General features: G+C 49.9%; 8 protein-coding genes across 8 annotated transcripts; 4 read left to right on the top strand and 4 right to left on the bottom strand.

The window, feature by feature from the left end:
- Window positions 1-213: 213 nt before the first annotated feature.
- On the bottom strand, window positions 214-1,861 carry STEHIDRAFT_111779 (uncharacterized protein; the record flags this gene model as incomplete). The annotated part of the gene is made up of 8 exons (XM_007305060.1): window positions 214-262; window positions 354-430; window positions 482-674; window positions 819-841; window positions 938-1,099; window positions 1,170-1,317; window positions 1,565-1,663; window positions 1,806-1,861. The coding sequence occupies 8 exons, from the start codon at window positions 1,859-1,861 to the stop codon at window positions 214-216; spliced, it is 807 nt and encodes a 268-aa protein (XP_007305122.1).
- Window positions 1,862-2,509: 648 nt separating this feature from the next.
- On the top strand, window positions 2,510-3,763 carry STEHIDRAFT_157787 (uncharacterized protein; the record flags this gene model as incomplete). The annotated part of the gene is made up of 3 exons (XM_007305061.1): window positions 2,510-2,595; window positions 2,656-3,599; window positions 3,669-3,763. 3 exons carry the CDS (start codon window positions 2,510-2,512, stop codon window positions 3,761-3,763), a joined length of 1,125 nt encoding a protein of 374 aa, XP_007305123.1.
- A 911-nt stretch (window positions 3,764-4,674) lies between these two features.
- On the bottom strand, window positions 4,675-5,167 carry STEHIDRAFT_157788 (uncharacterized protein; the record flags this gene model as incomplete). Its single annotated transcript, XM_007305062.1, has 2 exons — window positions 4,675-4,844; window positions 5,122-5,167. The coding sequence occupies 2 exons, from the start codon at window positions 5,165-5,167 to the stop codon at window positions 4,675-4,677; spliced, it is 216 nt and encodes a 71-aa protein (XP_007305124.1).
- A 1,471-nt stretch (window positions 5,168-6,638) lies between these two features.
- On the top strand, window positions 6,639-7,121 carry STEHIDRAFT_122212 (uncharacterized protein). The gene has a single exon (XM_007305063.1). It carries the CDS (start codon window positions 6,730-6,732, stop codon window positions 6,907-6,909), a length of 180 nt encoding a protein of 59 aa, XP_007305125.1. The 5' UTR covers window positions 6,639-6,729; the 3' UTR covers window positions 6,910-7,121.
- A 1,293-nt stretch (window positions 7,122-8,414) lies between these two features.
- Window positions 8,415-12,669, top strand: STEHIDRAFT_58134 (glycosyltransferase family 2 protein; the record flags this gene model as incomplete). The annotated part of the gene is made up of 14 exons (XM_007304527.1): window positions 8,415-8,521; window positions 9,405-9,880; window positions 9,969-10,323; window positions 10,381-10,504; window positions 10,565-10,618; window positions 10,707-10,799; window positions 10,929-11,108; window positions 11,236-11,457; window positions 11,564-11,725; window positions 11,852-11,949; window positions 12,011-12,241; window positions 12,323-12,355; window positions 12,451-12,542; window positions 12,611-12,669. 14 exons carry the CDS (start codon window positions 8,415-8,417, stop codon window positions 12,667-12,669), a joined length of 2,286 nt encoding a protein of 761 aa, XP_007304589.1.
- Window positions 12,670-13,587: 918 nt separating this feature from the next.
- STEHIDRAFT_169208 (uncharacterized protein) lies at window positions 13,588-15,394 on the bottom strand. The gene is made up of 8 exons (XM_007305064.1): window positions 15,154-15,394; window positions 15,007-15,075; window positions 14,717-14,941; window positions 14,492-14,658; window positions 14,207-14,432; window positions 14,013-14,141; window positions 13,892-13,939; window positions 13,588-13,823 (listed from the first exon to the last, which is right to left on the bottom strand). The coding sequence occupies exons 1-8, from the start codon at window positions 15,388-15,390 to the stop codon at window positions 13,653-13,655; spliced, it is 1,272 nt and encodes a 423-aa protein (XP_007305126.1). The 5' UTR covers window positions 15,391-15,394; the 3' UTR covers window positions 13,588-13,652.
- Window positions 15,395-17,748: 2,354 nt separating this feature from the next.
- Window positions 17,749-18,512, bottom strand: STEHIDRAFT_157792 (uncharacterized protein; the record flags this gene model as incomplete). The annotated part of the gene is made up of 5 exons (XM_007305065.1): window positions 17,749-17,771; window positions 17,823-17,864; window positions 17,945-18,158; window positions 18,248-18,299; window positions 18,391-18,512. 5 exons carry the CDS (start codon window positions 18,510-18,512, stop codon window positions 17,749-17,751), a joined length of 453 nt encoding a protein of 150 aa, XP_007305127.1.
- Window positions 18,513-19,705: 1,193 nt separating this feature from the next.
- STEHIDRAFT_111783 (uncharacterized protein) lies at window positions 19,706-25,727 on the top strand (the record flags this gene model as incomplete). The annotated part of the gene is made up of 21 exons (XM_007305066.1): window positions 19,706-20,034; window positions 20,307-20,432; window positions 20,489-20,939; window positions 21,315-21,371; window positions 22,345-22,453; window positions 22,519-22,556; window positions 22,629-22,824; window positions 22,921-23,004; window positions 23,102-23,106; window positions 23,229-23,351; window positions 23,407-23,496; window positions 23,554-23,737; window positions 23,803-23,953; window positions 23,985-24,075; window positions 24,352-24,669; window positions 24,803-24,997; window positions 25,059-25,196; window positions 25,281-25,363; window positions 25,414-25,506; window positions 25,571-25,677; window positions 25,717-25,727. 21 exons carry the CDS (start codon window positions 19,706-19,708, stop codon window positions 25,725-25,727), a joined length of 2,979 nt encoding a protein of 992 aa, XP_007305128.1.
- Window positions 25,728-27,529: the final 1,802 nt, after the last annotated feature.

Here is a 27,529-nt window from a genome sequence, read left to right on the forward strand (position 1 = left end):
GAGCCTCCTCACTTATTCAACTTCGTCCGGCTCGACGTGTAAGGCGGAACTGGCTCGTGGTCTGTGCTCGATTTCGTGTCTCTGCGTAGACTAATGTAACTGCGCAGGAACAAAATAGATCGTCGGGTGACAAAAGATAAATTGACAGCTATAGTATTTGTTCCACCAAATTGCTGAAGATTACACTGTGTCGCTGTATCTCAATGAGAACATTTAGAAATTTGACGCGTTTGTGTCCTGACCATTGCCAATTGAATACGTCCTGCCAACAACCAACCTCATAGCAGCAAAATCTCCAACGATAGGTCGAGGATTCCTCCATGAACCTTGGAAAGAATGCATATAAGGCACACCCTACTGCATCGTACAGGAGACCAAGAACATAGAACGTGCTCGGAACAGTACACTGCTTTTGAGCGACTCCCGTGGCCTGACACCGCCGGAATTAGTAGTGACTTAAGGATTGACGAAAGAAACTCACCTTGAACTGTTGTTCCAGATGTTCCACAAACATTCGAAGCGTAGGTATGGACAGGGCTGCCAAGTGCGCAACAGCTTCACATTCTCCCGGAATATTGTCTATGTTAACGAAATAGCCGCTCGTGAACTTCTCGGGCACCATGGGGACAACCTTATTGACACATTTTGCTGCAAACGGGAAGGGCCGTTGTGAGCTGCCCAAAGTGGGAGCTGAGGAAGGTAGTATGACTGAGCAGACAAAATCCACCAGGGCGGAAGGCTGGATGACACTAGGAACAGGAATCGATCTTGACCCATGGCTTAAGCGGTATTCAGAACAACAGTCGACAGGAACGTACCTCAAAACATCACAGTGTGGCATCTGACAGCACAAGTCAAGAATGATAGAGTTGAAGGACCATGATCCATGCATATCTGAGCAATTCATGGAGGCCGTTCCCGCACCTATGGATAGCACCTTCAACAGCATCCACCCCAATTTACGGCTATCGATGGCACCCAGAGTGCTTAGGGGGGGTGGGTGCGCTACATAGCGAACTAGAGGATTATAGATCCTAGTCTCAAGCTCAAGACATTCTAGGTATGGCCGCAACAGCGTTCCTGGAGGGTATTGAGGCGACTATTGGCCCGTGTTCAAGTTCAGCGACGTTCTAGCGCAGAAAAGTAAGAACAAACGGCGAATTGCATACCTTCCAAGCCTCCGGTAGTTCAAGGGAATTGTTCCTAATCCTGTACTCCATTTGTCGCAGGTTTCCAATAATCCCGGCAATTGAATCCGAATGATGCGGACGTATTCCACCAAAAAATATCCACTTCCATTCGCTTTCGGCTAAGGCTCTTTGAGATGGATAATTTATATTATGTATATGTAGAGTGCTCGTCAAATATTCATCCTCACCTAGTGGGAGTAGAAGCTATAGACATGCTTGACACATGCAGACTGATTCAGCCTTTGGGTCTTGCACAAGTCCGGCAACCAGGGGTACCTATGGTAGAAGCTTTCTGTAAATACCGGTAAAAGACACAGACACCCTCGATGACACAGTTACAATATTACGTGGATGGGCAAGACCAGTTCTCATACCTTTGAAACGAGTTACTTATTCGAGAGTCGAGACGAGCTTGAAACTCAGGTTTGACCCAAGTTTGACCGACCCCTATTGGAGTTACAGTAGCGTTGGTCCTATGATTAGAACATAACAATGAGTCAAGCCTAATTCACATCGATAGTAGTACCAACTGTGGTGGATGATCACCGTGAAATGCTGCGTTCCGTGTCTCCACGCATGAACAACGATTTGAACAGTTCCCACTGATATACGCACGTGCCGTCACCGGGATTTGCCAGTTCAACTCGCACCAAATATTTGGACGCTTTCATAGCCGAACGAAAGGCTCACATAAGATCGTGAACTGGATTCAATCTAACGCTCTCTAGCTACCATTCTAGAACGGGCGTTGTCTCGTGGATGACTTTCACAAAAGATATGGACAGGTTGGTTCTACTTCATCACACTGCTTCGATACTCTCGGATACTGCTAAGATTCGGATAAGTAGATGGCATATTTATCGCAGCCTTGATGACATCGAGCCCGACATCGCTGTTTCATGCTCGGCGGCGATCTCGCATGTTAAAAGAATGAAGGCCTGCTGGGAGTCGACAAGAGAGAAGTGGGGCATTCCCGCTGACTGGATATTGGTGAGCATTGTAACAGCAATGATGTTTCCGATACTCACAAGATCTGACGAGTATCTACCTAGCCTCCGTCCCCTCCTGAGGTGTATTATCGACCTGCCAGATATAACCGTATGCTAGTGCGATCCTTTCAAGTTGTTCTTCAGGACATAGGCGATCGGGTGCAGCCGATTAGCCTCGAGTCTCTTCTCGCACGCCGTGTTGGTCCGTCGTCGGTCGAGCCTGATTTTCTGTTACATTTACCTGCATCCACGGGAGAAGACGATCACTGGCGGACTCTCGAGGACTCTCTCCTTAGTAATTCTTTTTGGTGTTTGACGCACTTCAACCAAATGGCAACTTATACTGGCGACGACGAAGAGATTGAGGGAGCCATCGCCGGAATTTTGTCGATGACCCCAGGAATGGCCGTTCGGAAGTGGGTTGATTTTCTTGCTGTGGAAGGGAACGAACGCTAAAGAACCTGTAGATTTCCCAGTATCAATTTTCGAGATTTTCCGTTGTCGACAAGCTCCCCTGATTTCGCTTTGCTCTTGAATCGCATCGCAAGGTCAGAGTACACGTCGACGTGGTTCCAAGCCGACGACTTGCATCCGGCATTGATACTCGGCAAACGAGCTGCTAGCTCGTATTCAAGTGGTCCAACCCACCCAGATTTGCAGATTCTCTTCGACTCGGATAATGATCTCGCTGATCTTGCGCGACTCGTTGAGCCGCATTTGAATGCTCACGTACTAAACTGGCGTATCCTGTGCGAGCAGGACCCAAATGCTCATCGTACTCACCTTCCTCCTTGGTTGATGTCATTCGGGCTGCTTTATCATGGCGATATGAACGGCCACCTTTCCATAGTTGCCCATATCCCTCACCTTGATGAAACCGTACAGCCTCTCGATGCCGTCTCCGAGTCTCCTTCTTATTCGTTCGTCTCTTGTGTCGTCGACACCATACCCCTACCTGGCATTGCCTCCGAATCGAACATAGAAGATCATCCATCTTCGCCCGAATCGCCGTATCTCGCCAATTTCAGGGCTGCTATCGCTCTGCTGACTTTAAAGCGACATGCACTCGTCGCTTCAGACGCATGGGAGAAGGTCATACGCTCACAGTCGATCGAGGATGCTATCGCTGAAGATGAGCTTATTCACTTCGGGTCTATAGGTCCCGCCTCGGAGAACGAGAGGGAAGACCCTTACGCTGTTGTATTAGATTACGAAGACGAGGAGGAGTGTGAGGACGATGAGGAATATGAGGAATATGAGAACACGGAATTGGAGGTTATTGAAATGGAGGCGGTGGAACTGGACGAGGGTACGAGAGAGCGTGTTATTCTATGGATGGAGAGCTTGTGTCCGAACCTGGATTTACTAGATGGAGAATCGACACTATCGGAGGATCGGAAGATTTCACTGAGCCTTTATCGTGAGTTTTTTGTGTCTTGTCAGTAAAGTGAAACTGAATCCAGTATGACTTCTTTGTGTCGCTGCTTAGAATCCGAGGCGTTCAATATTGGGCTTCTCCAAGAGGTGATCAAGGCTTGGCCGCTACATCTCCGAGATCTCGATGAAAGGCCGCCATCTCCTTGAATTCTCGTTGCAATGTAGACCTACATATGTGCATGCCAAACCATGTAATGAGATACGGGATATCCTTTTTTTCCAAGACCGCGCAGAGTATTCGAAGTTTCAAGACACAATATACAGGGCGTATGACGAAAGTGAAGACTTCGCCATTTGAAAACATTGCCAACCCTCCATCAGATCCCCATTTGACCCTACGAAATGGGAGAAACACAGCGAAAGCTGGACCTGTTACCAAAATTCCCGACCCAGTCCGGCATGAAGACCGTACTTGTACTCGTATGTGTGCATGCACTGAGCCCTGCAAAGGAAGGATTCGCGCGGAAAACGAGCATGGCTGCAGAAATTGTAGCAGGATAAAGAGACGACAGGAAATACACCGCTCATGCGAACATCCCTTTGCTGAACAGACAGACTGAGCAGAGGCGAACAACATACGCATAAATGGAGGGACTGATGATTCTAGACCTATAGTTCGAGTGCTCATGGGAGCGGAGACGATGGCGTTGCGAGTGAGGGCTGTATTGATGGTGGCAGGTAGTGACCGATGAAGTAACTCGAGTGCTCGCCATGATGCATGGACGGAAGTGTTATCTGAGAAGGGGACAATTGAAAGAGACATAACAACAGCGAAAGATGAAGACGAGATAGACCGCATATGAAATCCCGAGGAGTTGCTTTGAGGGAAAGAAGCGTTAATGAGTGAATAAATACAAAGGAATAAGCACCAAGGCCGCAGTGGGATGATGCACAGGCCTCAGACGATGAACACTTGACTAGCTACCCTCTGGCTATAACACGGGTATCAGTTCGATATTAACCCAGCTCAGAACATGAAGCACAAAAAGCACGCCTACGCACGGATCCAAAAATTCATCCCCACCCCCCTCACCCACTTCTCTCGTACTCAATATCGATTATAACCCAATCCCATTCGCACCCCTCACAGGCGGCCATATCCCCTCCTTCAACCTCGCCTGCATCTCCGTCTGGGCGGCCGGTTGGTCCTTAGTACCCGTACCTGAGTCCGCTTCCATAATGCGCGCTGTGTCTGTGTCTGTGTCGTCCGGTGGGGTTGAACGACCGCCTGTGATATTGGATATTGGCAGGTTAGAATCGCAGTGTGTCGTGTGGAAGAGGATACGAGCGAGACAACAAGCACAACACCCGGAACGTGACGCAAGACTTCAACTTACAACAGGCTTTGAATCCGCTTATACAAAATGGCGCTGCATATATATATATATATATATATATATGTATGTGCCGACCGACCGACCGACCGAGAAAAAGGAGTAACGAAGACAAGCAGCATTAATATGGTAATGAGGACGAGGGAACAGGTTAAACTTATAATGACGAACCACATAGCTGTCCGAGACAAAACCCGGGATCTCCCTCAGGCTCCATGATGATGCTGCCGTGCGGAGGATTGAGATGGGGTTATGTGGTGTGGAAGGAAGGAAGGAAGGACGGAGGGAGGGAAGGAAGGAAGGAAGGAAGGAAGGAAGGAAGGAAGGAAGGAAGGAAGGAAGGAAGGAAGGAAGGGATGGGCCTTGGAACGTTCACTTTATGTAGGCGTTAGGAGAGGTCTAACCTTGGTACAAGCTTAAGTTGACTGAAGCACCACACGGAACGATGAAAGCGAAGGAGCAATGACGTCTGTGCCGTGTTGTTGATGTTGATGTTTACCTGATGAGAAATCGGAGGCGAGGATGGAGATAGGATATGGATGGAAATGAAGTTGATGTTGACTGTCCAGCGCTGCGCGGGCTAAGTTATGTGGGGCTTGATCGCACGAGCGCCACAGACCGGAGAAGGAGAAGTAATGGAAGGTATAGAGTAGTGCTTTTACCGGATCAGTAAAAACTTGATTCAGTCAGTTGAGGTTCATGAGGGCTCGAGAATACTATGTGGGATGAATATACACATCATGCTCAAAGTTACGGCCATAGCATAGGAAGATACACACATTCATGAAGATGAATGAGCATGTAAGTAGGTACCCTTACACTGTAAAAACGGGGATTAGCTCGACGTCAACCCAGCTCAGAATAGTAATCAACACCTACGAACCCAAAACGGCAAAAGGCCTCTGACTCCTTCCCATTTATGTCCTTCTCTGTCTCGCTATAACTCGTACAGGTTATAGCCCAATCCCGTTCGCGCCCCTCACGTGCGGCCTAATACCCTCCTTCAACCTCGCCTGCATCTCCGCCTGCGCGCCCGGTTGATCCGTAGTACCCGTACCTGAATCCGCTTTCACAACGCGCGCTGCGTCTGTGTCGTTCGGGGGAGTTAAACGACCGCCTGGATGAGTTGGATCATGATGTGGACGAGAAAACGTAGACTCAGAACGATTGGATGTGACGCTTAGACTTACAGCATGCTTTGAATCCGCTCCTACAGAATGGCGCTACATAACATGTGGCACGTCGGAAAAGCAACATAGTCAGACGGACAGCCGGGTAGACAGAACAGAAATCGACCGGATCGAGGATGAGAGACAAAGTATGATGCACGACATACCACATAGTAGCCCAAGACAAGCCCCGCCGCCGTCTTCCATGATCACAGTGCAGAACAGCACAGTTTTGTGTTGTTTACCTGGGCTTCTGTGGAGGTTTGAGTGGAGGAGGAGGGGGAGGGCAGAGATGATATGATGTGCTGTGAGATGAGTGGTTATGTAGGCGTCAGTAAGATAGCAAGAAAGTCATCATGAGGTCTATCAAAGCTAATGCTAATATAAGATGTAGCAGGAGCTGTACGGAGCACCTGAGCACCGAAAGCGAAGGAACATTGACGCAGGTCCGTTGATGTTCGCCCATGAGGAATTAGAGGTGGGGGATGGGGTTGGTATATGGATGTAAATGAGGATGGGAATGATGCTCAGCGCTGTGGTATTGGATGCGTGATCATTCGAGTGCTGGATGGGGAGGATGAAGAGCAGTAAGTAGATTAGAAGGACCAGGATGGTTGATGAATTCGTGTCACAAGAGCTTGTCATGAGTGCGACTAGCAAAGAGGATGAAATTCCGAACTGTCGTTCGCACGCGTTTGGTTGTGGACCGATAACGAAGGGGATGGTGGCTGAGATGGAGACGGAGATGCGGACAAAGACGAAGACAATGAGTACAAAAAGCTATCTGTAGGGTTGCGTTGGTCAATGGAAAAAGCTAAAGACGAATTTGAACTGGCCATGGCAGAGGGTGGTATAACCTAACCAAAGTTCGATCCGTCATGCATCCCCCCATGTCTAAGTAACAGTCTACAGAATAAGACCTGAATATGATTCCTTCCTTCCTTCCAAATAAAAACGATCGAGCGCTCAATATTAACCTGCGTCGAACAGCATCTAGACAGCCTCCACGTCGAACTTGCTTTCTCGCCGTCGTACATCTCTCCAGAGTCCAGAGCAAGTAAGCGCTGCGCTGAGAACGTACACCGTCCAGTGGTCGGTGGCCAGGGGCACGATTGACGGATATTTATGTGCGTTGCCAAGGAAGGAGACGGAGAGAAGAAGTAATTGATTGATGGTATTTTCGTTGTTGCGGCATTTGTTCCATCAATGAGGATTTGCACGGTGAGTCTACGGTCGAGTGGATGCCGTTGATGAGAGGCACAGACTGGTAGACTGAGTCAAGCATCCCTACAATAATTGTACCAGCGGATTGTCGAGGTTCACCGAAGCCGTATAGAGTACAACAGTTGATGTCTCAGTGAGCCGTGAGGAGTTGGTGAGGAGAGGTGAGGAGCCGTGGTAAGGCCACAGTGGCGAAACTACGTCAGGAGGGAGCAAGGACTGCCATTTCGGGCCAACCACCCGTTTCGGGCTGTTCGTTCGTCGAAGCGCTGTGCAACGTCTGATTCCTGTGCAACGAATTTACTTGCTAGTATATTTCGCACAGCTTGGCGCAGCTCGACGGGAGAGCCCTGGCGCAGTTGTACGACAGATTCATCAGCTTTGCTTTTGCTTTTGAGCGCGCGCTACTTTGCCATCCACCATCAATCCCTTCTCGTCCAGCTCATCCACCATCATGTCTCATTATCCACCAGAGGTACGTATCTCTTTCTCAGTCCTCGCTAACAGTAATCCTAATACGACTGAACACAGGCGGACGAAGCCCAGCGGGGCCACTACAACGACGGCTACAGCCCCTACCCTCAATACGACCCCCACGGCCAACAGCAACAACAACCACTGTACGACCCACACCCCCAACAACAATCCTACGCCCCGCCCATGCCCGACCCCTTCGCGAATCCTTCCCTCTCACCACCTCCCCCACCCCCACCCCTCACGACGTACGGTGGTGCGGCCCCAGAACCCTACCAACCCCTAACCTTCGATCCCTACGCCCAGAGACAATCTTATGTCCTCCCCCCGACGTCGCCGCCCACCGGACCGAGCTATATCTCCCCCCCTCAGCACCAACAGGCTCTGCACCCTGAATACACGGGATATACGAATACGGGCGCAGGATACGGCGATCCGCAGCCACAACCGCTTTATGAGGGCGGGTATGAGCTGCATGATGGAGGTGAAGAACACGAGATGATGGATAGTGGGGATATGCCCCTCCTGCGAGCGCCGTCGGGGAGTCGACCGCCGCTGGGTGGGATGGGAGGGATGGAGGAGGGGGACGGAGAGGGAGGGATGCCGGGCGGGTATGATGCACAGTCGCAGGAAGAGGATACGAATATTCGGTATGGGAGGATCCCGCAGCGCGTGCCGAGGCGGTATAAGACGATTAAGAAAGTAGAGTGAGTTTTCGAGTTTTTTTTTATCATTGGATGTTGGGTCCGTGGCAGGGGCGGTTCGACGGCGGTGGTAGACGCTCGTGTGGCGTCGAGCGGGTGCCACAGACGTGTCGACGACCCCTATTGACAGCGCAGGTTCCTCCTTCCTGCCCTCGCCGACACGAATACCGGTCGTGTTCTGTCGGCGCAGAATGCACGCCTCCCCAGTTCGACGGCGTTGATGGATCTGCCGTAGACGCTGGTGTGGCGTCGGCGGGTGCCACAGACAGTGTCCACGACTCCTATTCACCGCGCAGGTTCCTCCTTTCTACCCTCGCAAAGCCGACTACAAAAATCCTCGCCTTCTTTGTCTTGATGACAAATTATGAGAGGGCATAACGAACAGAACGTTGGTTTCTGCCTGTGCGGAAAACAGCAACCGGCGGTGTGATGCTGCCACCGTTGCATCCATCCACCTCGTTTCGCATGTCCTTTCTGGCCTCGCAAAAACGAATACTGTTCGGATTCAGTCGGCGCACGCCTCCCTTATCTTGATGACACATTCTGAGCGTGCAGATCAAACAGACCATCGCTCGCGTTGGTTTATGCCCGTGCGGAAAATAGCAACTGGCGCTGTTGCATCTTATGGCAGTGGTTGCCCAACGGCGGTGGTGGGGAATATTTAAACCACAGCCCGTCATAGACGCTCGTGTGGCGTCGAGCGAGTGCCACAAACAGTCTTGACTACCCTATCTTGCCACCGTTGCATCCTTCCTACGAGGTCCTATAGCACACACACATACACAAATTGTCGCAGAAAAGGCAAACATGCGCATCTCCCCACGTCGTTCTTCGTACCTCTACGAGCCTAAACTGACTTCCTCCGCCCCCCTCCTCCCCACCGTAGACTCTTCCACGGCAACTTCGTCCTAGACTCCGCTGTCCCGACCAAATTGTTGAACATGTGCGCCCAACGCGACGAACGCGAATTCACCCATATGCGTTACTCCGCCGCCACCTGCGACCCTAACGACTTCAAAGACTCCGGCTTCACGCTCCGTCAAGTACATTACGACCCCCCTCGGCGCACGGAACTCTTCATCGTAATGACGATGTACAACGAAGACGACGGACTGTTCACGCGGACGATGCATGGCGTCATGAAGAATATCGCGCATCTGTGTAAAAGGGACAGAAGTAAGACGTGGGGCAAGGACGGGTGGAAGAAGGTCGTGGTTTGTGTGGTGAGCGATGGGAGGCAGAAGATTAATTCGAGGACGTTGAGTGTGGTCGCGGCGATGGGGGCGTATCAGGATGGGATTGCGAAGAATATCGTGAATGGGAAGCCGGTTACGGCGCATATATATGAGTATACGACGCAGAGTGCGTCCCTTTCCCCTTTCCCTTCCCTCTTCCCTCTTCGCTCCCTTCCCGAGCGGACGGATGCTGATGAAAAGTGATGGTGAAATAGTCTCCGTCACCCCCTCCAACAAAATCGAAGGCGCCGAAAAAGGAATCGTCCCCGTCCAAATCATCTTCTGCCTCAAAGAGAAAAACCAAAAAAAGATAAACTCCCACCGCTGGTTCTTCAACGCCTTCGGCCCCATCCTCCAGCCCAACGTCTGCGTCCTCCTCGACGTCGGCACCATGCCCGGGCCCACGTCGATTTACCATTTGTGGAAGGCGTTCGATATTAACTCTGATGTCGGGGGCGCGTGTGGCGAGATCGTGGCGTTGAAGGGGAAGTGGGGACTTAAGTTGTTGAATCCGTTGGTGGCGGCGCAAAACTTCGAATACAAAATGTCAAACATTCTCGATAAGCCGCTGTGAGTACCCTCCTTTCTTCCCTCCGTTATGACGAGCTGACCGCGGAAACGATGCAGTGAATCGATATTCGGATATATCACCGTCCTTCCCGGTGCGTTCAGCGCCTATCGGTACATCGCGCTGCAGAACGACGTGAACGGCGAGGGCCCGCTGCAGAAGTATTTCTTGGGGGAGACCATGGTGTGTTTCTCTCTCCTCTCCTCTTAATGATTGGACAAGACTGACGAAAGAATGGAATAGCACGGCGCGGGCGCGGATATCTTCACGGCGAATATGTATCTTGCGGAGGATCGTGTATGTTCTTTTCCCCTTTCGCTTTCCTTCCTTCCTTCTCTTCCACCCTCCTTTGTTTGTGCTTGTGAGGCTGATGAGTAGTATGTAGATCCTCTGTTGGGAACTCGTCTCGAAAAGGGGCGGGAGCTGGATATTGCATTATGTCAAGTCTGCGTATGCGGTCACGGATACGCCTGATCAGGTCCGTTTCGTTATTTGTGCTGTTATCCGCAACTACAAACGACAAACGAACAAAAAGTTGACTGACTCCTTGTTTTTTTCGACTCACGTCCCGTCCCCCCTCCTCCTCCCCCGCCCCTCCGCCCCACAGATCCCGGAACTCGTCTCCCAACGCCGCAGATGGCTCAACGGCTCCTTCTTCGCCGCGATACACAGCACCGTCAAGTTCAACTACCTCTACCGCTCCTCTCACTCGTTCGCGCGCAAGGCGTGGATCCACGTCGAGTTGTTGTATCAGACTTTTAATTTGATCTTTTCGTGGTTCGGGCTCGTACGTTCCTCCCTTCACCCCCCTTCTATCACTCCCCCTCCCCCCCTTCCCTCCCCCCCTCCTGATCTGTTCCTGCCGAACTGACGATCTGGCGTGCTAACCGACCTGGCGATCTGGCCCGAAACAGGGCAACTTCTTCATCTCCTTCTTCGTCCTCACCAACGCGCTCGAAGACCCGGACGTGATCGGCGGCACGGCGATCAAAGTGATCAACACGATCCTGCAGTACGCCTACGTCGGTCTGTTGTTGATGTGCTTCATGCTCTCGCTGGGCAATCGGCCGCAGGGGAGTAAGTGGGGGTATACGCTGGCTTTCGTGGGCTTTGCGGTGTTTACGGTTTATATGACCGTGAGTTCTCTCTTCGTTTTATGTCCGTTTGAGTACTAGGGGATGAAAGGGGGAAAAGGCGGGAAAGGGAATGAGAGCTGATTTGACGTGGTGTTGTTTTGTGTAGTTCTCGGCGTTTTACCTAGCCGTGATCGGCATCAAAGAGGTCGCGGCGGACGAGAGCGGGGGGATCACGTTCAAGGACCTGTTCACGAACTCGATCTTCAGGGATATCGTCATCTCGCTCGCGAGCACGCTCGGGCTGTATATCTTGGCTTCGTTGATCCATGTATGTCCTACCTTCCCCCTTCGTTCCATTCCAACCCCGTCGTTTGACCGTTGATCACTCCCTTCGTTTGAACGTTGTCCACCCCCTTCGGTTTCGTCGTTGGCTGAACTTGTGGTGATGGTACAGTTCGACCCGTGGCATATGGTTACTAGCTTCTTGCAGTATTTGTTGTTGGCGCCGGGGTATATCAATGTGTTGAACGTGTATGCTTTCGCGAACGTCCAGTGCGTCCTTTCTTTCCATCTTCATTCACACCCACACTCACTCTACCCTCGCCCCCTCCAGCGACGTCTCCTGGGGCACCAAAGGCGACAACAAAGTGAACACCGACCTCGGCGAAGTCAAAACTGGTAAAAACACGAACGAAGTCGAGGTCGCGGTCCCGACGGCGGAGACGGACATCAACGCGGCGTATGAAGACGCGATACACGTGCTGAGCACGAAGCCGCCGAAGGAGGAACAGAAGGTGGACGCGGCGACGATGCAGGAGGATTATTATCGGAATTTTAGGACGAAGTGCGTTTCCCGTTTTAGTACATCCTGTGGTTTGAGGAAGGAGAGAGATCGGGACTGACGGGTTGTGGGTTTGCGTTACAGCGTGCTTATGGCTTGGGTATTGTCGAATGCGTTGTTGGTCGCAGTTATTTTGTGAGTTGGGAACTCCTTTTTTGTTTTTTGTTTTGTTGTGTATAGATGTTGTGGCTGACGTTGGCGTGGCGCTGCAGGACGACGAACGGCGACGCGTCCTCGAGCGGGGCGAACAGTACGGTGAATGGCTATTTGCTGTTCATCCTGTGGTCTGTCGCGGTTCTGGCTCGTAAGTCCCCCCTCTCCCCCCCATCGCTCCAGATATGCGGTGCTTACTGTGCATGTCGATGTATATAGTCGTGCGGTTCCTCGGGTCGACAACGTATATGCTTATTCGGCTGTTCGCTGGAGAGTAAGCGCGGTGGATGTGATTGTGGTGGTTACGACTCAGAACGCGTTTGTATGACCTTCGTCTTGGCTCTTTTTCTTTTCCTGCTCGACTCCTTTCCGTCCTTTTCGACTGCCAATTGCTGTGGATGGACTCTGACTCTGATGTTGTGTGTGTCCGTGACCCTTGAACTGTGAATTAAACGTCTGTCTATACTACCTCTCTCAATCCCTTCTCGATTCTCGTAGATATACCCTTGCTTCACACCCCTATCTATCTACATCGTCCTACCCTCTCAGACTCCATCGCTTCTTTCCTGCGCTCTCAGACTTCAGACTTCATGGCGTACGTCCTCATTTCTCGGTTTTGTGCCCCTTTCTTTTCTCGATGCATTTTCTGTACTCGTACACTACTGTGACGACGGGTGGCGATGACGATGGCTGCGACTGCTGATGTTCGATGTCCGATATCTATTACGCGTATGAATATTGACTGTCAAATGAACTCTACGATTCTTTTTCTGTCTTCTGTAAGGTACTCGACGAGTGCTGCCATACATCGCACTTTCATGAGACGTCTGTTCGCCGCCACGCCAATAATCTTCGTCGGTCCTTGGGTGACAGATTGTTATATGCCACTACCTTGATTTCCCCCGTCGAGATAGCGTTCGATCGTGGTTGGCAGAGAGATACAATAAGAAGATACGGGTGTTCGCCTCTTCAAATTCCTGAATCAAGTAAATATGTGGAGTAATATCGTAAAACCTGATACAGTCGTTGGACCACTGTTACAAACTAGTTCCTTTTCCTCACTGTTCGCTCGTATCCCAGCAGATCACTTTTGAGTTTCGCATACACAGAGTATAGCATCTTGAGATGCGGATACTATTTGGCTTGAGTCCTGACTTCGCAACCGCATCGAGGGCACTTCATAAAGCAGAGGAAAGATCAGAATAAAGGCCTGAGCGATACTGGCAAGATCATGACATTGTTTGAGCAGGCAACATTCCTCTCACGACGTTAAAGCATCCAACGCGATCCGCTGATCCTCTTCCCAAAGCTCTAAACCCCGCCAAACGTACTCCCCAGTCCAATCGACGAACGTAATCCATTCGAGCAGTTGGCGTAATGTACGGCCCTCTTCTAGGGCTTGGGCATAGAGAGGACATTCCGTTCTCGAGATCTGACCCGACAGCGATCAGCAACTATGTTGAGAGATGGGAAGAAGGCGGGAGTGAGTGGGGAACGAACCTCAAGTATGAGAGCTCGTAGGTGAGTTGCTTCTTCGATCGATGGGCGCTGTTATTGGATATGAGTCAGGTGAAAGACGGAGACGGAGACGGAGGGTTAAGGAGGAGTGTAAGCATACTACCATATGACTGTTCATGAACTCTATATCCCCATACTCGTTCAGAGCTGCATAACGCTGCTCTCGCATACCGTCGTAGCGTATATAGGGAGGATATTCGGCCGCCAGGCAGGTGGGTAATATGTAATGGGACTGAAATATGCAGATCATTAGTGGAAAACGGCGGGTAATTAGGTCATGCAAAACATCGTGCATACCTCCCAATCTACCAAACCACTGAATCGCCCATTGTCCACGAGACAATTCCGATCGTGTGGGTCCCCATGAACCAGACGTGGAGTGAGAAGGACGTTCGAGTCTGAGCTGATACGATCGCAGAGACGGGTGGATAGAAAGCAGAGACGGTCAATCAAAGCGTCGGTGTCGACGTTCGGATTATCAGTTGGTTCAACGACGATGCTTCGAATACGCCAGTCCATGTATCTTACGGAATTATCATCAATGAGAACTTGTTCAATTGAGGGGTATAGAAACGGACGTACTGCTGTAGACTGGTGAATGGCCCTCCCGGAGATTTTGCTTCTTCCGTGATACGTCCTATTCGTGGATGACCCTCATCATCAAAACCTTCGATCATGCCAATTGGACCAGGCAGTTGGACATTAAACACCCAATGTAATGCACGAGTATATTCTGTCAAGAACAACGACTATCGTTCTCTCGGCAATCAATCGCAGCAGTAAACAGACACCATTGAGGCCACTGACCCAATCAAACACGGCGAAGCTGTCCGTACAGGATAATTGGAGAAGGTTCTGCCCTCGCAGACGTGCCTCGATAATAAAAGGCGCTTGAATGGGGTTGTTCGGGTCTGGATCGAACGCTAGGAGCCTCGGTGCGAGGAGATCCGGAGCTGATGAGGCCAAAAAGTTGAGAATATCGGCTTCTTGTTTTGTTTTGCAGCGAGCCTCTTGCAAACCGAGGTCGGTGTCCTGCGACTCGGGTATAAGTAGAGGACTGAGAAATTGACATGCAATGAGTATGGCGATAGACTGACTGTGAAATTGTACCGAATTCTTGCAATACATGGCGGTTCGGTGTGATCCCGTAAGATAAGACCGTATATCTGATAAAGCGCAGTAATAAATCTGGAATAAGCCTTATATGGGACAAAATAGAGAATGAGAGCATAGCAGCGACGTACAACATGGAATACCCCATGGCCCAGAATCTTCGGTTCGACGCCTATCACCTCTCGCCCCAATTTTGCGGTAAAATGAGCAAGCATAGACTTTGAACACTTTGCGGGATCAGGTTCCTGTGAAGGATCTCGAAGAGGAGTGTACATAGAGTGAGCAGTCCAGTGCGGTACATAAGCCGCGACATCTTCCCCGTTATCGGTAAATTGAAGTGGTTGCTGGCGAGAGGACTCCGACTCCATGAAAAAGGAAGGGGAGAAGGGCTCCAGGAGATGTTACAAAAAGAGTATACAGAAGGGGAGATATAGTTTTGCGTGAGCCGCCGTAGCTCACTCCTCGCGAATCCCACGCTCTTGTGAAAGTCAAAACGAAGCGCCTGATGGATGGAGTTTCATCCAGGCCTACTCGGCCATGTTGCTGGCTTCATCCTTCCTTTCAGGACCCGAGAACCCCTCTCTGGATTCATCCACTTCCTCGCTGTCCTGTTTGCACCAGATTGGCGCTGATTCGTGCATTCCATGGCAAGCACAGCTAAGTATTATTGCCAAATTATTGCCAGCGACAATCTCAGAATCTCCCAATAATGGAGATTGCTTAGGACGTGATTATTCAGCGTGCTGCGTGAACAAAGACACAGAGAATATATCGCAAGGCAACTATAAAATCATCATCATTTCTTCCGTTCCTAGATGAACGTACAAATTTAAGACAGAGGTAGAAAAAATTTGGCATAGTAGTACTAGATACGCAGAGACGGGTCGCGTTCTGTTTCATATCATCTGGTGTATGCAGAGCAGTTAGCAGCCAAACTAGATGAGTCGTTCAAGTGGTGGGGATATGGGTGGCGTAAACGTTCAGAGTGTGACTCTTACCTGCTCCTTGTCGTCATATTGACTAGAACGAGGCGCATCGTGCTCAGCAGCGGCACTTGCGAACGTTGGTGGCACAGTTGCAAGGCTTGCACTTGCACCCGCGACCGGCTTTAGCGAGAGCCGTAGCGGAGCAGCACTCTCCAGAGGAGCCAATGGTGTCGATGATCTTGGCCTTGGCACCATACGCCAACAACAATGTCAATGTCGGACGCAATTCACATGATATGGGTCAATCAATACTCACAGCGGCCATATCATTCATAGACGCCTGGAAAATATGACTACATGATGTTAGACTAAGTGGGGTTGGAGACGAGGAGGATCTGACCTGGTGGGACTCCTGGCTATGGATGCTGCTAGCATCGGAGGCGGAGTCTGAGCCGCCTCCACAGCAGGAAGCGGTAGGAACTTGAAGTTCGACGGGTTCAAAGGTCATATCTAAGAAGACGGAAGTAGTGAGTAAGAGTGCAGTAAGGAGAAAGCGGAGGCGATTCACCAGTGGCGGCGGCGTCCATTGGTATTCTGTCGAGGTTGCTGATTCAGAGGATGCAGAGTTGGGTTGATAGAGCTGGGATGATGAATCCTGATAGTCCAGAGGTCCCTTTATATACAGCAGATGTTTACTGCTAGGCATGCATGCCGTATGAGCAAGCAGGTAACGTATCGTAGGATAAGTGGAACACCATCGGTTTGACGAGAACTTGCCAATTGAAAGCCAGACAAGTGGAAGCCTTCTCAGGCTGATGTGGGTTCTACGATCAACCAACTGACCCGAAGTCAGGGCTCATACTCCTCGCTACCCACCAGCGAAGATCGTGAATCGGACATTTTTTGGCCCGCTGCATGGAGAACAGGGAAAAGGTAGAATTGTTACACCCACAGACAAGAGTGTAAGCCAAGAGTTCTTTGTAAACGCAGAGAGGTCTGGATTACGAATAGGACTCGACTTCAAGTTTTACGCACATGAATATTGAGACTCCCAGTGTATGAGGGGAGAACGGCCACGAAGGCTCGTGTGCTCTTCTGAGAAGATTGACTGGCACCATAGAATGGAAGCAAGGTGTATTTGGGTCCTAGGATCTGGTGCGAACATCAGAAAATTTAAACATACAGAGTTGTCAGGATGACTGTACCTAGGAGAGTGATAAGTGATAGGAGAAGAATGGAGGTTAAAGCAGAACAAGCAAGGCGTCCCAGGTAGGTATAACAATCCAGTAAATGTACGTTTAGGCACTCGGCGCTATGGGTGACCTGATGTGTACATGCAGGATCCGTGGTTGCGAGAAACAGGGGCTACAAGCTCCAATGCGTAAATCACCAACGCCTCACAGATGATCGGTCCACAATGACGACGATGCGAAACCAGAAAGCATCGGACGTCATCTGACTGTAAGCATAGCGAAAAGTCTGAAGAGGAAGATACTCCAATTGAATAGGTCGCAGCCAGACGAGTCGAAAGAATTGGGACCCGATGTTGCCCGGTACTTGCGTTCCAACTTTCGATGGGTGGCGTGAGAGCGCTGGTTCTTGTAAAGCGGCTTGCGTGGCATCAGCTTCGAAGTACCAAATCAGTGTATTTGCACCTAGAGTTCTGCATGTTAGCACGAGGAAGCCTCAGGCCTCGTGCCTCCTGGTATGTGAGCGCCGAGAACGCGCGACCAAATCTAGCTACTAGGTTTTTCAAGGTGAGGCAGAGGGCCCAGATGCGGGTGGCGACTTCAGTATGCTTTATGGCGTTCCTATATTGTGGACTAGCTGCGTATCAGCTTGGAATCTCCTCGGAACATGGATATTTGACTTACTCGTGGACCATGCCATGCTTGACGACGCGACCATAAGCGGGACTATGAACAGATCGATAGTTAGCGAGTGCGATACCACGCCACTCGGAAAGCAGCCGTACACCGGCTCGCAGTCCCCTTACCTCCGAACCTCATCATATGCCACGCCCTCCCTGCAAGTTCACCCATTCGCGCTTGCAAAATGTCCAAGAATACTGCCTCCATTATTGCTAGCTCTACCGCCTCTATCGCCACCTCGCCACCATTTGCATTATTGTCCACTCTCGCACTATCCCTATTCGGCCCGTCGAAGACCTCCTCGCCGTCTTCGCCGTCACTGTACGACCTAGCATAACCCTGAGAGCCCAACGAACTCGAAAAAATCCGTCCATGCCCTCACGCCGCTTCTGTCCTCCTAGCTCTGGACACCTCGCCATCGGACTTACAGGACTTCTGACCAAATCTCTATTCCTGCCATTTACCTTCAAACCATCATATCTGAAAGGAAGCGGTCAGATTGTGCGCCGGGACCAGCCCCGGAAGCATTGCCAGCGTTAGAAGAGCCGAGAGGACGCCTAGGCTTGCGAACTCCTTCCCTTCCTCCGGTACAGCAGACAAATCTGGACCAACGATGTCGATACCACCAGCTGGGCCAGTCGGTTTATACGCCGCTCCTTCCTTCTCCGCGAGAGTGCGTTCGACATTGGGCATGAACAAAGATGAAAACTGAGGGGGCCAACGATACCTGTGTTCGCACTGGCGGTGGTCTGAATTGGGATATGGAACATGCTTTGATGGTCGCGCCCAGAGTTCTTGTAGTTTTCGTCGTAGTTTTCGGGGAGGGAGGTTTGTTCGGAGATGAATTGTCGAAGAATATTAGAATATGGCCGGTCTAGATAAATATAAAGCGCGTTAGTTGAGTCGAAACATTGTGTGATACAGGGCAGCATTGATCCGATAACAAATATGAATACGTCCATCCTCGATGGCAGTCTGGTCGTAATCAATACTTTTCAGATTCCTCCACCAGTTGTCTTCAGGCTTCGCCCCGACGTTTTGCGGCGAAATATTCTCGAGAAATAGTAGTATAACACCACCCACCCACCCAGAAGGTGCGACTATATGATCTCTGATCAGACTGTTAGGTTCTCTGTGAAAGGGAATGTGTCACGAACGGGTGCCGGGGAATATATCCCAGTGGATAATGCTGGCGAAGGATCGGGCTGAATGAAGAGTATATATCCTGCATATTGTCGAATAATCTACAATATTGGAGGTTGTGAGGCCCTATCCACGTCGTAAGTCCCACAGACATTTTGCGGTAGACAAGGAAAGAAATCTTATACTCTGGCAGGCTCACTGTCTTCAAAATCGGCATGGCTCCATGCGGCGTCTGCATCTCCCTCATCCTCGACGCTCGAACTCCGACAAAATCCTTGAGGTTATCGTCTATTACACCTGAATTCGTACACGTCACGATTGTGTTGACGTTCGGATTATCAGTGTTCAACGACGATGCTTCGAATACGCCAGTCCATGTATCTCACGAGCTTGTTCAATTGAGGGGTATAGAAACGGACGTACTGCTGTAGACTGGTGAATGGCCCTCCCGGAGATTTTGCTTCTTCCGTGATACGTCCTATTCGTGGATGACCCTCATCATCAAAACCTTCTATCATGCTAATTGGACCAGGCAGTTGGACACTGAACACCCAATGTAATGCACGAGTATATTCTGTCAAGAACAACGACTTTTGTTCTCTCGGCAATCAATCGCAGCAGTGGAACGACTAGCCGGCATTGGTCGGCAATTCCCGAGTGATCTCGTTTGTTTGCACATGTTGACTCAGCATAGGGGAACAGTTGTCTCTATCTCGTCCGTCGCGGCTACATTGCCACTCGCCATGACTACCTCTGAGGCTCTGGACTACGTCTATAACCATGGTTGGGGCCATCAATGGCCTCGCCACGACGGCACAATCTCAAAGACCGACATTGGTATTCCTCGTGACATTGAACGTACCGATGAGGACGACGTCGCTATCGACATTCCCGATCACTGGGACTATACTTGCCTCGAAAACATTCGCCTCGTCGCTCGTGCACTTGGTATAATCACAAAAATCTCGGACTTCCTCGTCATTCGCTCTGAATATCACCTGCTGCGGGATATGATTGAGAGACACAGTAGCACAGGCGCGTTCGTGGTGATGGGACAGCCAGGGATCGGTTCGTAAGACAGCCATTTTAGCTTCAACCCGAATAACGATTTCTTCTACCTGCTCTCTTAGGCAAAACGATGTTTCTTATATACCTTCTTTTGTATCGCCTTGAACACAAACTTCCGACGGCAATCCAAGTTGGCCACGATCGTTACTTCGTCTTCGATGACAAATGCGCTTCGTTGCATCGTACGGTTGATGAAGCCGAGCCGTGACTCAGCTCGTGTTGGGCATTGGCCGACAGCAACCTCCATGCTGTTCAGCCATGTGAACACTTTTTAAGCCAGCCCGAAGTTTTCATCCAGTCGTCGTCGCCGAAACCAGAGAGGTGGAAGGATTGGTTGAATCAGAAGATGGGCGCGCGTATATACGCAGAGCTGCCGACCTTGTTGGAGATCGCTGCGATTCTGTAAGTCGAGTCAGTGCTTGTCCCTGGCATATATCTGCTCACGAAGATTTGTATAGCCATGAGCTCCATTCCGTCTCATCTTTCGCATTTCGACTCGTGACCAAGTGGGGACCATCGACTAGGACGATCATCTCCATTGCGAGTGCGATGCTCCAGGATCCTGAGGACGCCGAAGAGATTGAAGAAAACCAGAAGGCCGAGGCAGAACGGGCGGCAGACAAGTTATGCTCCGCTCGGTCGCTCGTCGCCTCGAAAGTAGCCGGCGGCGGTATACCAGACAGCCACGGTTCCGCCGTCGGCTTCGTTCGCCCTCACCGTAGATTCACATCGAACGGCAAAATCGCCGCGTCATCTCGAGCAATCTGGTTTATCCCGACGACGTTCCTCGACGAAATATTTGCGAAATGTTGCACCAACTTCTCTAACGAGAAGTCCCACGATCTCTTCATCGCCTTCAGTTCCCATTCTCTGACTCGAACCACTGCAGGCTGGCAGCATGAAATGAATGTTCATCGGCGCCTCACCACAGTTGGCGTACCACCTCCCACCATCTTTAACCACGATCGATCAGAGGAGATGCAGATGCATCCGTCGGCCCACCTCGTTCCTGGCACAGCGACCGGCCTGAAGCAAACCAGTGCCGACGAAGTGTTCTATTGGATGCCGTCCGTGATCAATTGGGAGGGAATCGACGGTGTCCTCGGCGATACCGACAACAACGTCTACGCCGTGCAGGCGACTATCGCGTCGGACCACAGCAGTCCCGCCGAGGGCCTGAAGAAGGCGTGGCTGGGTGTCGCCCCGAGCGTTCGATCGCAATGTCGTTGGCACTTGGTTGTCGTCGCCGACAACATAGCAGCGGCTGGTGGACTTGTGAAACAGTTTTCAAGCCAGTTAGAGGACTTCAAACTCGGCCCTGGCAAAGGAGTACGGGTGCAGGTGTGGGGTTGTGTCCTAGATTAATCATTCCGTCTGAACTCTTCCTCCTGCAACCACATCATCCATCGCTTCTTTTGATCTCCTCTGCTCTCGATATGCGATGTCAATTTCCGTGACTCGTTCCGGTGCCCTTAACCATTTTTGTCCAGTATACTGTCTGCGTACCTGAGAAGAACTGATTGTAGCCTGTGAGTCCAGCAGCTGAGCCCAGCCGAGCTCGACATGGACCTACCCGAACTCGACATATGGCCTCCGTACAAACACCTAAACCGTGATCAGACGGGAAATGGCATTGAGACAGAGACGAGAGGGTCAGATGTCTCAACCATAGCATTCGTCTTTTGTTTAGGGGCATGAAGTAAGAGGGGTAGACATAAGTACTTTCTTCGTTAGTCCCGTCATTCTTGCTCTGCGCTCTGCCCCCTCTCCTTCCCTTCATTCGCCTCATCCACCCAACTTCTCCACTCAACCATAACCCCCTCCAACTTCGCTCCCATCTTCCTATCATCACCGTTCTCTCCGCCCGGTACCTCCAAAGAAACTCCGTAAATGCCCTCACGCAGACCCCTCGTCAAAAATGGAACAAGCAACCTCAACCAAACCTCACCCGCCCGCCTGATCACTAATATTTACCTCTCCCTCCCTCCCTTCACTGTCCCTGTCTCGTTGTCATCTCCTTCTGCCCCACCCAAGCCATCCTCGACGGTCTTCACATAGTCCACCAATACCTCCCCACTCCTCGCCAACGCCGCATCCAAGTCCGATAAGAGAACGGGCAAAGGGTGGCGTTTACATACACCGCGGGTGAGGGGTACGAAGTCAACAGATGTGGCGGAACATGTGCCGGCGTCCCATCCAACATGTTTGCCTGAACCGCCTGCGGAACCTGTATCGTGCCTAGAGTGGTTATCGAAACCAACCACATGCTTGGCAATCCCTTCCCCTTCGCTGATGTTCCCAATTACGTCTGGAGGAGGAGAGCGTTGGGGTGCTTGAGCGGACGGGCAGCGGCATTGATGATCCGGTCGTTGTAGAAGAGGTAGAAGGTGTGAGGAAGATCCAATATTGGGTGACAACGTCATGTACGCCTTCCCTCTACACATCCACAGATATCTAACCCACCCTGAGCTCTATGAATGCCTTAAAGATTCCTTCGGTCCTGTCTTTGACTACATAAAGGAGACTGTACATTTATTTTCTTGCTGAGTTTGCGCCACAGTGCCACATTGAGCGTTTCTGAACATAACCTCTACCCAGTTTTTCAACTATCTTCCTCAGGAGTTTGATGAGATGACAGTATATGCTACTGTTCTTCCCGGGAACAACATCTCTGACGTAGACCCTTGGCTCTCCTGGGTAGTTAATCTGAACGTACTCACACGCCTTCACCGTGATACAAAAGATATAGGTTGGTGTTTAGATCTTGTCATTACAGACAAGGACTTCAGAGGTGGTGAGCTTGGTATGGTAGAGTTAGGTCTTGTTCTTCCTCTTCAGAACGGTGACTTCTGCATATTTCGTTCTATGGATATTACTCACTTTAATCTAGAATTTGTGGGGGAGAGATGCTCTTTTGTCTTCGCCACTTGTAAGGAGTTTGCATCTTGGGAGAAGGATCGTCATGGTTGGGAGAGTAATAAGTTCATGACCTAGTTATTTGTATTTATATATATCCTCATCTCCTTAGCTTATCTTCTGAATTGTTTACTTTGACTATATTTTACTAATAGTGCTGGTAAGTACGCTCTTGATGTGGCATCACCTTGCTTTGTTTATATTTACATCTATTTGGCCTGTGTTGATTTTCATGGCTTACCTACTTTGCCACGTCTACCCTACCCTACTCTCTACTCCTAGTTCTACAGCCTTCTTTATTTCTTGCTCAATAGTATGGCACGCATTACAAGACGTTCTAATGCTAACACTGGCCTCAGCTCTGGCAAGAACACCAGGAAGTCTAAGGAGATCAGGCGCGTCAAGGTATGAGCCTCTATTTTTCACACGTCGTTCTTCATCATCATTCCATGGCACAGAGCTTGAGAAATCAGTCCCACTTGTGGCAAAGAAGAACCAGCCTACGTCCACCAAGGCCAAGGCTAAAGCAACCCCCAAACATGATAGCACGGTTCGTGATAGCTTGTTTTATTCTTAGCAATCCCTATTTCTGACGGCATAAATGTAGCCCCAGCCTCCACCGTCATCCGAGGATGAGGAGGAGGAGGATGTTGTGATTCAAGAGAAACCTTCCAAGACTGTTACGCGTAAGAGGGCTGCCTCTCAGCCCACTCCTGACCCTGTTCCCGCGCAGAAGACCAAGAAACAGAAAAAACAAGAGGAGCAGGCTGAGCGTGCTGAGCGCTCAAAAGGTGTGTAATCTTGTCGTACTGTATTATCAATTATTACACCTATATAATCTGACTTCTGTTCTTAGCTGTCCAGGCTGTCAACAGGCTGCTTTTGAACAGAGAGGCCACTGCTCAAGCGTTGTCAGCTCCTGCAACGCGCCCTAACTCACCGTGTTCTGAGTCAGAGCCTCAAGGCGTAGCACAGGAACAGGATCTTGCTAACCGTTTGAAAGATATGTTTTCTTTATTATTCACTATAATGGATTAGTGACGCTGTTCTAGCCCTTGACAGCATAGGGCAGGCAGTCAATGACAAGAATGCGCAACAGGACGATGACGACGGTGACGATGGTGACGATGTGGGTGATGATGCTCATGAGCAACACAAAGGTAAGTATATTGTCTTACATGCTCTCCATGGATTGTTCTGTGAGCTGACAGTCTCTTGAAGGATCACAGGATGATGACTCATCTCAGTCATCTGAAGACGAGTCTACTGATGCTGAACAGGACGACACCACAGACGCTGCACCAAACAAGGAGAAGATCACTGATATCTTCGCGGATGACGCATGTTTACATCTCATTCATCTCTTCTGTAGCTAATATATGTTCTCTCCTGTTATATTCTTCAGATGTGCTCTGAACCTGTCAACGCTACGTCTGGGGCCGGAAAGAAGACCTCCAAGAAACGCAAGACCGTGCAACCCACCTCCGATGTGGTCGCAGTCTCCGGCAATCGCTCTCCCTTCCGAAACGGTGCCGCACTTCTGCATAAGGCTGCTCAAATCCGCCTGCGCCTCATCATTCAACTTTTGAATGCCTTCCCAAAGCCTGATACTCGGGGCGACGTGGTTGTCGACTGCCTTAAGGACCTTCTGGAGGGTGTCAAGAGATATAGGACAATCTGGATGCGTCTCAGTGAGGACCATAAGAAGCTCATGATATATTTTGTGAGTCATTACTCTCTCTCTCTCTCTCTCTCTCTCTCTCTCTCTCTCCATTTTGTTCATTATCTGAGATTATACGTCTGCGCATCATCACGCATCTGTGTGGCGTGTGGCGTGTGGCGTGCGTGGTGTCTAGACTTGGAGGACTGTGGCACAAGTACGTGGGGAGTGGAAGCTCACTACGTATCCCATTGTCAAGCTTGTATACTTTGATGCTCTTGTCAATGGGAACTTGGCCAGTCAACGTCAGGCATATGCGAAGTGGTTGCTTGGGGAGAACGATAGTTCAATGGATGTGTTTGTTTTTGGTGACATCGTTTATAATGAGGAGGTACGTCTATTCCATGTTTATTATGTTTGAGCCTGTTGATAATGTTTTATTGCATACCAAGATTAAGGACTGGAACTGGCAGGCCCCGTACTTCAACAGGGTCTTCACTGACGTTATCAAGGCTCAATGCTTCGAGCGTGGACAGAGGCCTGATGGCATCAAGAATATCCATGAGTTTGCAGACTTATGCATCCCTCTTGTAGGTCTGGCTGCAGTTGTGGTACATGTTCTTAGCTTCTGTATGATTATTGAGTTGAGTTGATAATATTTGTATATATGATAGGTTGAGAATTGTATACGTGGATATGTAGAGAGCGGTATCTATGGTAAAGGTATTGAGTTCAACGACACTAACTGTAGCGCATGGTGAGTTCTTGTTCAGATTCTGTTTATATCTTCTTGCTAATATTGGCTAGCCATCATTATCATGTGGAGCGCCTCACCCTCATCAATGAGAAGTCCAAGGGTGCTATCATCTACTTCTACTCCAACGCCTTCAAGACAATCCTGTGAGCTATTTGTATTGTGTACTATTCTTTCTCTCTCATTGTTGAATATTACTATCGTTCTTAGCAAGGAGTTGAACCTCATGCACTTGATCGCCAAGGCCACAGACATCAAGGACAAGACTGACTATGAGGCTCTTGCAGCTATGGTTCCTGCAAATGTGGAAGCTCCAGGTAAAATATTCGTTCTCGCTCTACAACATTCTTTTGTAGACTTGTACTGATGTTTGCTTGTGCAGTTGACTCTGCTTGACTGGAGGGGTTCTGTTATATCTATTTGTCCTCTTTTTGATGCTATCCACCTCATTTCTTGATCTCTGTCTGCTCTGCCTGTCTGCTCTGCCTGTCTGTATATACATATGCTCTCAATGATACTGTAGTTTTTCGCGCACAAGTTCGTGTCCCGTGTCCCATGGGAGCCGCGAACGAACTTGTGCCGCGGGACAGTCCCACCCCATTGACGTGCACTGAACTTGTAAATGGGACAAACCAAAATTTGACGAAAATTTAACGAAAATGCGAATATATTCTAGGCTCCTAAATTGACCTCAGGAAGGCCCCCACGGCACACTTTGGGCTAGATTTTACTACTGGGTGAGCTCTTCCACCCCAATGCAGAGGATGAATGGCTGTTGAGCAGTTATGAAAGGTCGTATTCCTGAAATGGCGTCGATGTTCACGAACATTGTCCCTTGTCCCGGTCTGCTTGCGAACCGGGACGCGAACGGATTATGTCATCTCGGCAACGGCCGAGGGCGGTGGCGTGAACTTGTGCGCGAAAAAGTACAGTAGTTTGTCTTGCCTGTAGCACTGTGTGAGCTGTTATGAGATCTGAGTGACCACTGATGAACTATAGCTGTAGCATAAATAGTACAGATATAAATGCTCTCAAAGCTCTTAGTGATATCAGTGCCTTTAATGCCCTCAAGAGCTGTGAGAGCAATGATAGCTCTCAGATCACTGAGAGATATTTGAAATATGAAATTTGTACTATTATGGGGGGTTGATATATATCACAAATGGTCTCTCATAGATAAATCTGATATGATATCACCATAATGCTATGATATTTTGAGTAGCAGTTTCCTGATTTCCTGATGCAGGGGTGGGTGTGAATAACTGATTTGACTATAGCTTAACCTAAGTACCTACCTACCTACTTAACTTACCTCGGGTTTGGGATCTATATCCTGTGATGGCCTTGCATGATTATCAATGATCGTCAAGAGTGATGGTAGATGGCTATTTGTAGGAAATCAGAGAAACTGAGACACCTATTTCGTACGGTGGTCTCAAAAGCCGGAACCCCACCTGGGCGCGGTCTCGAAAGATAATAGAAAGGCATAAAAGGGTCGTAAGGGTCATAGAGCCCACGTGTACTAACGTGGGCCTGAGCCCTGCGCGACCATCGAGAGCGTCTCGGATGGGTCGGCAGGGCGAGGCCGCATATGATATGGTAGAAAAGAAGAAAGAAAAAGAAAAGAAAAGAAACCTGAAGCTTCAGGCTGCCGCGGCTACCCGATGAACGGTGCGGCAGATGGTACCTTCAGTACACGCGAGTCGAGTTCGGGTCTGATGGCGATACCGCCTGTACTCGCCCTACCTGCCGTTCGAGGCACGATAGGGCGATGTCGAGAGGGTGGCGATACCGCCTGCACTCGCCGTAGACCGCCGGTTGAGGCGAACTAAGGCGACGTCGAGAGAGAAAAAGAGACGAGACAAGAGAAAAGACGATGAGTGCAGCAGATGCGATTAGCCGATGCCAGCGAAGCAAGTAAATACAGGCGGTTCAAACTCCGACAAGCTCCGACTCGAGATAAGATAAGATAATCAACAACTGAAGGCTGCGAAATTTATTCTACATCTAAAATACTCCCTAGCGGGAAAATGTGTGTTACAAATCCCCCCCAATTTCGCAGTCTTTGGATGCATGACTTAGATGAAGTGCATACAACCATCAACCACAAACTTTGCAGTGAATGGGGTGAAGGGATATGGAAATGAAGGTCTCTTGATGTGATGAAAG

The sequence above is a fragment of the Stereum hirsutum genome, assembly GCF_000264905.1.
Source record: "Stereum hirsutum FP-91666 SS1 unplaced genomic scaffold STEHIscaffold_8, whole genome shotgun sequence".
Lineage (NCBI taxonomy): Eukaryota > Fungi > Basidiomycota > Agaricomycetes > Russulales > Stereaceae > Stereum > Stereum hirsutum.